The sequence below is a fragment of the Abramis brama genome (assembly GCF_963993115.1).
Source record: "Abramis brama genome assembly, chromosome: 9".
Taxonomy (NCBI): Eukaryota; Metazoa; Chordata; class Actinopteri; order Cypriniformes; family Leuciscidae; genus Abramis; species Abramis brama.
In genome coordinates this window covers 21,969,877-21,980,753 of record NC_139971.1, presented here as the reverse complement: position 1 = coordinate 21,980,753, position 10,877 = coordinate 21,969,877, and the positions used below count along the sequence as shown (strand labels likewise).

At 37.4% G+C, this 10,877-nt stretch overlaps 1 protein-coding gene across 1 annotated transcript; it reads right to left on the bottom strand.

Moving 5' to 3' along the window:
• Positions 1-6,791: 6,791 nt before the first annotated feature.
• On the bottom strand, positions 6,792-10,535 carry LOC311089087 (extracellular calcium-sensing receptor-like; the record flags this gene model as incomplete). The annotated part of the gene is made up of 6 exons (XM_084123537.1): positions 6,792-7,705; positions 7,859-7,982; positions 8,605-8,832; positions 8,933-9,688; positions 9,777-10,065; positions 10,327-10,535. The coding sequence occupies 6 exons, from the start codon at positions 10,533-10,535 to the stop codon at positions 6,792-6,794; spliced, it is 2,520 nt and encodes an 839-aa protein (XP_083979663.1).
• Between the last annotated feature and the right edge of the window lie 342 nt (positions 10,536-10,877).

The following is a 10,877-nucleotide window of genomic DNA, read 5'->3' as shown; positions in this document are numbered from 1 at the left end:
GAATGAAACGGCTCTTCTCACAGCCTATCGTCAATGTTTAGATCCTGAGATTCGTTAACTAATGGTTGTTCACGATGATAATATGGGATTAGAGAACTTCATCCAGAAATCTATCCGAGTTGCCCAACGACTTACTGCTTGCCCATCATTCCAACCCACTTTGCATCCTCCGCCTCAGGTACCATGTGCCGCCCTTCCAACACCAGAACCCATGCAGGTAGATACTTACCATCTTACACCGTCGGAGCGTCAAAGGAGGTGATTAAATCATCTATGTCTGTACTGTGGGGGAGAAGGACACATCATCTCCAACTGTCCCGTTCGATCTCCACGCCCAGCGGTGAGTACCATCCAACTTTCTCCGAAAATTGCATCTCTGACCCGTACCACAGTAACCCGTACCTCATTGATTCTGGCTCAGCGAGCAACTTCATCTCCCACAACCTCCTACAAAGGCAAAGAAAATGCTGTCCCCAGAACCTAGAGATTCACACAATCCTGGGTAAGCCGCTGGGTCGTGGCCGCATCTGTCACTTCTCCCCCACCATGAGGCTCCGCATTGGCTGCCTGCATTCCGAGGAGATCTCATTCTTGATGTTGGAAGGATCAACCGCGGACATCATCCTGGGATGCTCCTGCCGTGGATGCTCCAACATGAACCTCTGATCATCTGGAAGACTGGTGAGATTCTCCAGTGGGGCAAATCTTGTCACCTAACATCCTTAACGCCCGTGATCAAAGTTCTTCGTCCTCCTTCTCAGTCCTGTTCAGAAACTTAATCCGAACAGGCAAATAAACCCATTATTTGTTGTCTGTAGCTTTCTGCATTGCAGGATAAGAAATTTCCCAGGCCTTAACTTTTTATATCAATTTGAATAATTAGTGTAATAATGAGATAATAAGGTAATAAAAAAAAACACTCATTGAAAGTGAGCTATAACACCCTATGACATCATATTCATCTAAAAAAAATTATTATCTCGTGGATGTTGTTTTTGACGTAGTTCTTTTACATTTCCCCGATTAAAATGCACATTGTCTTTTGAGCACAGTTGCCCTAAAGCTACCAGGCTGGCGGTGGCTTATATTGCTAAATTGCTCTCCACAACAGTGCATCTTATTTTAAAGTCCTTATGCTAGTTAATATGCTTAAGCTTATTTTTACAAAGGTTAAAGAGCTGGTAATTCCTATGTAATGTTTATGTACAACGGTGCGCTTTATTTTCTATTCTACGGTCCTATTTACATGTACTTACTATAAACGTACTAGTGAATATACCAGTTAGTTAAAGTGTAAGTTACAGATTACTCAGGTTGGGGGGTAAAGCACGGTACAAGATACATATTGAATACTGGATGGTAATTACTATTGCAACTTACCTATTCTTTATTGGACAGTGATTCACTTGGTCCAAAAGGGATTTTGATGACATCCATAACCTAATAATTAAATCAAAATTAAATTAAAATGTTTTGACAGATCGGTAACACTTTACAATATCTACCAGACTCATATTTGCATTTGGCCTACTCTGTTGTCATGTGTCAAAAGCCTTGCTTAAAAGGACTGTACTTGCTAAGTATCAACACTATGACGTGCTGCATAGTAACTGCAGTGTTCCCATCCAACTTACAATGCATGAGGACATGAACTTACAAATACCACAAATCATTTTGGCAAGCACATTTGTTTCTCACTAGTTAACATGTACATACACTGTAATTAAATGTCCGTTATTACCCACACTTGTCTGTAAGTACTACATAGTTACCATGTATATACCATTAGGAAGTACAGTAATGTGTCTTACTAGTTACCATAAATAAGTGTCCATTATTACCCACACTTGTCTGTAAGTACTACACAGTGACCATGTACCATTAGTAAGTACGGTAATGTATCTATTAGTTACCATATACGGACACTGTGAGTAAGTGCCTGTTATTACCCATACTTGTCCGTAAGTACAACATATTTACCATGTATATACCATTAGTAAGTACAGTAATGTGCCTGTTAGTTACCATATACGGACACTATAAGTAAGTGCCTGTTATTACCCAACACTTGTCTATAAGTACAAACTAGTTACCATGTATGCACCATTGGTAAGTACAGCAGTGTTTATTATTAGTTACCATGTACATACACTTAAGGTAAGTGCCTTCATACAGTTATAAAACTAGCTAAAGTTATTTTGGCTTTATTCAGAGATGGCAGTTCAATGCATTTTGATCCAGAACATTTTGAACCAAAACCAGGTTTGCATGGAGAGGAAACCTCTTGTGTGTTCATGTTCATACATGGGCGTCGGAAGAAAAAAAAAAGTGGGTGGGTCCTCCCCCAGAAAAATGTTACCGGAGTAAATACCATTTCATGTATTCTGGTGCCTTTTAATTAAAACAAGTAAACTAAACTCCGCGTCACGTCGGGCGGTTCTTTGCCTCCACGTCGTGCATTAAATGCACAGCTATCCGTGGATTATCCTGCTAATACCATGGTCATTTGCCAGCAATGACAACTTAAAGCTGTTATTGATGTTTGCGACGCAGTATTTGACTGAAGGGTACAACGGGCGGTTACTTTCTTCAGTTGCGGCTCGTTGAGAAATATAATGTAGCGATTCAGCGGAAATGGAGTTTAGGGAATTCCTCAAGTGGAATGGATTTGACTGATGGCGAACAGACAAATGCGAAATAGAGAAATTTGAAATAGAGACGGTAAAAGTAAGTGGGTCCAATATCATTGGTCTTAAAAAGTGGGTGGGTCTTGTCCCACCCATATACAATGGTTCCGACGCCCATGTGTTCATATTCAAATTTTGTCCATTGATTCAGCTGTTTGGTAAAGCATTTTGCAAAATAAGAGTCAGCCACACCGTCACAGGTCCAAACATCACCAGGACCCGCCCACTCGTTCACAATCACCAGATTACTGACTCGCTGCACCTGCACTCCCTCATCAACACAGCCTATATCTACATGCTTCACCTTCACCTCAGAGTCTGGTCTCGTCGCATTTACCACTGCTTAACAGACTCCTTACCATTCTACTTACCTGTGATAGTCTCGCCAAGTCTCCAGTCTTCTGTCCATCTTCCATCCGTTATCCTGACCCAGAACTGTCTTCGTGTTCACTCGTCACCTGCACCGAGAATCCACTTCAGTCATCGCCAGCTAAGTCACCACCATTTGGTTCCCGCTGTTTCACCACCACTCTGCTTAATAAACACTTTTTGTACCTTAAAACCTGTCTGTCTCCTTGTGATGGCTACGGCCACACAGGGTAACATCACCTCAGTTCTAAACATTTGATTACCGTTTTATTATTTCACCTCTTTAGTTTGTTGCACTGATTATTATTTACAGTCATCTAAACTATGATATCTAAATAACGAACACAACAGTTTTTTGATTTGGTTTATTTTGCTTTACCTTTACATTGATTTACAGGTAGTGCACTAATCACATGTTTCTTTGTGTTGAATTACCTGGACTGTTGGGGGCGGTCCCTTCCTGGTTGGGCGAAAGGAGTGGCTAAGGGCTGAGGAGACCTATATCCGGGAGCCAGCTCATTAGGCCATACCATGTCTCACCATGTGCCGGGGGGATTTTGTCCTTAGTTAGCTCTTGAGTTTTCAAGTGTTAGTTTGTTTATCCCTTCTATGTTATTTGGTGTAACGACACTGACCGTCTGTCCGGTCAGATGTTCTGAAGTAGCGAATCATGATTGTTCTTCTCATGCTGACTAAATATGAACACTACACGTTCATATTCAGAAAGCCCTAATTGACTAGCTTTCTGACACAAGTCTCTACAAGCAGGCCCTGGTTAATGTTTTACCCGACCTAATGAAATCAACGAACAGGCCCCTGTTTGTTTCTCATACTATCACGTGCTGCGACCACAATTCCCTTACTGTGTCTAACGTTTGTTCTTTGTGTACTGAAGGAAAATTCCAAGACTTACCCCATTCAGTTGTTTTGGGACAACTAGGACTATCTTGCTTCTCTCAGCAAAATTATATGACGCCTCAGGCTGTCAAGTTAGTCTGCCCACAGTTTTTGCCGAGTAACACATTCTCAAATAGCCCCCAACCCCTCACGTGGTATGCACCACGAGATGCAACAGATGCCGACCTCACAGATACACACACATACATACATATACACACAAACATCCGTTGTGTTTAACTTAATATCCTTTTAATGTATGTAACTCAGACTGGTATCTGAACATCCTGTATGTATGTGTGATTAATGTTGTTTTGATCGTATAGTTATGATCTTCGAGTGTTGGCTCTGTATTTTTCTCTGAAGAATGTTCTCCCAGTAGAACCGCATCCTGTAACCCGATCTCATTGATAACGGGGGCGCAACACATTAACACACACACAATCACGCACACAAACACATGCAGAAACCCACCACACAAGGGACTTTTACCCATAACGTCACTTTTCGATGTACTATGTTTATAAACCATAGGAAAGCATGTATATATATCCTATTGTAACATTAATCGAACTGCAAATGCCTATACTAATGCATAATAATGTATCTTTGCATTACTACAACGTCTATATTCTATTTCTGATATCTCTGTAATCCTCTCCAGCTAACGGAGTGGAATTCCGATAGCAGAATGCAGTAATGTGCATTGTTTTATACATTTCATATTTCTTGAGCAAATCTTCTCAAGTTAAATCTCCTCATGACTCATTCCAGTGGGCGTCGTCCACTGGACAGCGGAACTTCTCCCTTTTAAAATGCTCTGAGCTGATTCGTCCTCCACGCAATGGAGGCGTACACGGGACACTGATAAAAAGTCCAAACCTTCATTTCTCTCTCTCTTCTCCCTCCTCAAAAACTTTGGAAACCCAAGTCCGGACCGGCTTCGGCCTGCTTCTCTTTTCTTCTCTTTTATTTCTTTTTATGTTTTTCTATAGTCTAGTTTCGTTTTCCTATTCGCCTCTGTTCATTCACGAGCTGAATGAACTTAGCCTGAATCATTCCCGGCAACTTCACCTCAAAGAAAGAGACTCTTTGAACCTCCCGCGCTCGCGCTCGCATGGAAGACACAGCACGCGCGCACCGAAGCAAGCCCTGCTTTCTTAAAGAAACACACGCACGCTGCTCTTAGGACACACGCACAAACTCGGCGTTCTTCAGCAACAAAGAGAACCATTTTGCAAGATAAGTTTATTGAACTTTTAATGTGATTTGATTCCTTGCTGTCTCTCAAAAGGTTACATTGCCTGTGATTTTGCCATGCTGAGATCATCTCGGTGATCTCTCTCATCCTGAACTTTAGTTTCACTTTCTCCCTTTCATCCTCTCTCTCTCTCACTGTTATTCGTTATCGTGTATTGTTTAACTGTATTGTATGTACATAGACATATAATCCGTGTGTATTGTGTAGTTTGATATATTCCTTAGTTCGATGTATTAGTCCAATTATTAAATTCCATATATACTTGATTGATCCTGTCTATAATTCTCACATTACTAGTCCCTGAAATGTTTGATCTAGCTACAGGCTTTACAATTTGATTATGGTTTAGTAACCTAAATTTTATAAGGACAAAAAGAATGGTTTCATGGCCAGAAGCTATTCCTTTCTGAAATTATAAGAAGTGATAACTTTATTGAGAAGGTTGGTAAGTTAATCTTATGGTCGTTTGCGGGACAGACAACTGTTCGATAATTAAATTAATTTTCCATTAAGGGTTATCTCATAATCGATCTGAAATAGGATTTTTGATATATGAATGATGAATTATAATTCGTTGTGATTGATTATTCATATATACAAATCGATCTATTTTCAACTTCGAATAAATTAATGCAACTGTAAAATGCAAAATATTAATCATATTCATGATTAATTATTAAAATTCCCTATAGATCATTTGAGCTAATAGTAATATTAATGTACAACCCAGTGCGGTTACATTGGTTTTGTCAAGCCATTATATAAGCTCCCTTCTGTGTCTTTGTGGGAGGTCAGTTTTTTTGTTCAGTTAACCTTGTGTTATGAATTTATGTATTTGAGCCTATGTTCAGTTACTTTTTTGTTGACCTCTTTTTAAGGCCAAGTTATTAAATTTGGTCCTTATGTAACTTTTTCAATATTTTGGGTAATAAACCCTCCTTTTTTCCTGTCTCCTGTGTCCTCTTGCCTCACTGCCTCACACTCCTTCTGTGTTGTGACAATTATGAATGGAGAGCTGTGATTTTTACTAGTTACCATGTGTTTGAAACTACAGAAAATTATAAGGATAAGTATAATTATAATAAGTATTATTTGTATTATATACTGTAACTTAATTTAAGTAAGCTTTACTGTCCCTGTTCCTCAAATCACAGATTCATTTAAGTTACCAAAATGTAAATGTGACTCAATATAAGTAAGGAATGCTTTTAACATTAGTAAATAAGACTTAAATGACATTTAATACAATAAAGTTGAGATTACTTGTTTAAATTGTGCAGACTCATTGCCTTAATTAAATTAAGTAAACATAAATTAATTTTACAGTGCAGTATAACCTCAGAATGGATTATTATTATTATTTTACATTTTGCATATATTAAAGGTACTATTTTTGATATAACGTATACCACTGCATTATATTTTGTTTAATATAAAAGTATGTTTTTATCAGTTTATAAGCAAATGTTTTTTTCATGAATTTACTAAATCTTTTGTCTTTAAATAAATAATAAAAACATAAAAGAAAAAAAAAACACCAACATGTTGCAATATTAATATAGACGTAATTTTATTTGTCAGTAGGACTTAGATGTTGTTTTTCCCATCAGATGTTTCTTTGTATTTTGCTCAGGCTTATACAGAATGATATAACATTTAGGTGCAAATATGCAGAATAGTAAACCAAAGCTTGAGGCTAAAATGGCAAATATCTCCACAGCTACAGTGAATTTTCCAGGAGAACTGACATAAGCTGGGATAAATGTGATCCATACAACACAGAATATGAGCATACTGAATGTGATGAATTTGGCTTCATTGAAGTTATCAGGCAGCGTGCGAGCCAGAAAAGCCAAAATGAAACACAAGACACCAAGTAGGCCAAAATAACCCAGAATAGCCCAGAAACTTATAGTAGAGCCCAGACTGCACTCAAGAATGATCTTTTCCTTGTAATGTTTCATATTTTTGTAGGGAAATGGAGGAGATATTGTTAGCCAAAGCACACAGATAAGAAACTGTATAAGTGTAAAGGCAAGAACACTGAGTCGTTGTTGTGAAGGCCCAAACCATTTCATGACATTATTTCCTGGAAGTGTGGCCTTGAAGGCCATTAATACCACTATTGTTTTCCCCAGAACACAGGAGATACAGAGGACAAAAGTGATCCCAAACATTGTGTGACGCAACATACAGGACCACTCAGTAGGCCGACCAATGAAAGTAAGTGAACAGAGAAAACAAAGAGTCAATGAGAAGAGCAGCAGGAAACTAATCTCTGAATTGTTGGCTTTTACTATGGGGGTGTCCTTCTTGCTGTAAAACAGGATGGCCACCAGCACAGTTAATCCTGCTCCGAACAGTGAGAAAAAGACTAGCACTATACCCATAACTTCTGTGAATGACAGAAACTCTATAGCCTTTAACACACATTTATTTTTCTCAGCATTAGACCAGTATTCCCCTGGACACTGCTTGCAGTTATTTGAATCTGGAAAGGAAGTTGTGATCACTATAGTTAGGGGAAAATGTTTTCATTTATGAACTCCTTTGACAAGATACCGCATCCTGAACAGCAAAATAAGAACACAAAAAGAGCAACTAAATAATTTTATGTGAAACCGTGAGATGGGCTGAATATTACCTGTCTCATTACTGATTTCTCCTTCTGCACATGGAATACAGTCATAACAGCAGACAGGTCTTCCTTTCTGTGCAGCCTTCCTAGTGCCTGGAGGACAGCTCTCACTGCACACAGACCTTGGCTTCTACATAGAAAATACATTATACATAGTTTTACAATAAGGTTTCATTTGTAAACATAAGTTAATGTATTAACAAACATGAACTAACAATGAACAAAACATTTGTTACAGTATTTATTAGTCTTTGTTAATGTTAGTTAATAAAAATACAGTCGTTCTTTCTTTGTTCATGTTAGTTCACAGTGCATTACCTAATTTTATTTTTAAAGATTTTAATAATGTTGAAATTAACATTCATTTTCATTAATAAATGCTGTATAATCTTGTTCATAATTCATGTTATCTAAAGTAGTTAACTAATGATAACTAGTGAAACTGTATTGTAAAGTGTTACCTATAGTTATTTATACTGACTCTGAAAAAAAAGAACATTAATTTGTCAATATTATTGAGTACAGAATCTTGCATGGTTAAAGCATAACATGAAGCCAATGGAATATTTTGTATACTGTTGTGCCATAAACTTTAAATAGGTGCAGAGCTTGAAGTATCTTTGAAGTACTATGATGAAGTATCTTTTGTCTTTCATAAAGGACAAGTATTTATTTATTTAAAAAATAAATAATTGATATTACATTTACTGTAAATTAAACACACCCTGTATTACAAACATATTGCCATTTACCTCCAGATGTCCTCCAGCCCAAATAATATTTTTAGTGTTAAGCATAAAGCTCTGGTCAGGGGGAAGTGAGGCATCAAAGTAACCCACTGGTTTAAACTGGAATGATTCATCTGAGTCCTGCTGCCAGTTCACAACTTCATAATGGGCTACTGCACCACCAGTGCTGTCAAACCACACATGATCTCCAAACTTTACGGTAAAATTTACTTTTTTTAGAGCTTCAACCACCTATTGAAAAAGACAGTTTTGGTACATTATTTTTGAGGCATAGGCTATTAACACTTTCTCTCTTTCTTTCTTTTTTTTTTCTTTTCTTTTTTTTTTTTACCTGTTTTGGTTGTATTGTCAGACCTTTCTCACACCCTTCTTGTTCTTTGCACTTCAATAAACTGTGTAGAGAATAAGCCACAGCATAAACTGCTTTGTAGACGTTGCTTGCATATCTTTGTTCAGGCACATCTTCATTGTTTTGTTTTAGTGTAAGTAGATCTTGATATCTGCTGCACCTTAATGCATATTGAGAAGAATTCCCCTCAATATGTGAGCATGGAAAAGCTGTGTCCCAGAATGCCTTAATAACATAATCTGAAAACTCGTCAATTTTGATATTTCTAAATGCAAACCCCAGTGACCCTCCCATCACATGAAAACTCTTTGGAGTGATCAAACTCTTTGCAGTTATCCATCCCTCCCCTCCAATCAATTGAAAGCCTGTAATATTCTGAATATTTAGCTGATCAATAAGTAAGCCCATTTCAATAAGTGAAACAAATGCAACAATCACTTTTGCTGTGCTTTTTTTAATTGTGTCGACCACTTTTTTGAGTTTTTCAGTTTCTGTTCGGTAGAATTTCACAGAGTACTCCACACAAATCCCCTCTTTCTGAGCTGTATTCAGAAATATGGCCATAACATTGTTTCCATAGTCATTGTCACTGTTCACAGCTCCTACCCAAGACCAGCCTAATTGCTTGACTATGTATGCAAGTGCTCTGCCTTGGTGGTAATCACTAGCAATAGTTCTGAAGAATGAGGGGTAATCTTTCCTATTACTGAGGCATTCACATGAGGCTGAGTGACTTATCTAGAAAAAATAAACAAAGAACAAACAAACATTGAAACAGTCATCAGTGTGGTGATTTTGTAAAATGTCTGGTGTTACTACTCCTTACCACTGGAATTTTAAAAGGTCCTGTAGTTCTGGACAGAATCACTGTGGCAGAAGACTCAGTTTCTCCAATGATAGCATGTATAGGAGACTGTCCATTGCATCTATACGCAGCAGAAAACTCTGGCCCATTCATCAGCCCCATAGTTGCACTCATAGCAGACAGTCTTGAACCACAGGTATCATAAATCCGATAGCCAATAGAAACATTTGGGAGCAAACTTTCACTTCTGTTAATCTCTTCAATTGCAAAAATCATAATTTGAGCCATCCTGAAATCTCTTAAATTCACACTGTGAAAACATTAATCTATAATGATCAACTAACAATTAATAAAAATAAAAAGATAGAAAAGTGAACAATATTTTTTGCTTTCAGTTTTAAAAAAATAAATAAATTCAGTTACTCATGTTTGAAATATCATAACATTTCAGATATTATAATAGTTTGCTGTTATACAATACATTTATAAATATAATGCATTTAAGATTTCATTTAAAATATCTGTTTGTTTTAAAAACATTATCTGACATAATGCGTCCAATGTAACAAACCTGGAGCATAACAGAAGCTGAGGTTTTCGTGTAAACTGAAATGATGGTAAAGTTTCTTTACTGCGTATTGCAAAAAGTGCACCAATGGTTATGTCTCCGTTCTTGGAAAGCAGTGGGGACTTAGGTTCTCCTATCATTCGGCAAAGAGTGTTTCCCGCCTTGGTATGAAGTTGATGGAAAACCAGGAATATGTAAAGAAAGAGAAGCATTCTAACCATTGAGCTCAGCTGTGGCTGCCAAATGCAAATTACTTGACAGTATTTGCACTTTTATAGAAATAATTAGTATGGATGAATGATTAAGAATGTAGCCAATGACCTCACAGGGTAGGGCATGAGTCACGCATGCATGTTGTTTTAGATTTTTTTTATCTATATACAGTCACACTTGGTTGCTTGAAAGTATACTTTTGCAGTAGTAAATATTTCTGTTACTGCATTGAACTTACACCAGTTTATATATGTGTTTCTGTGTTTTCAAGAAGGCCCTGCAGTTTAAGTAAGTTTTTTTTTAAAGCAACATAACAGGAAGCACATACTCATTTTTGAACT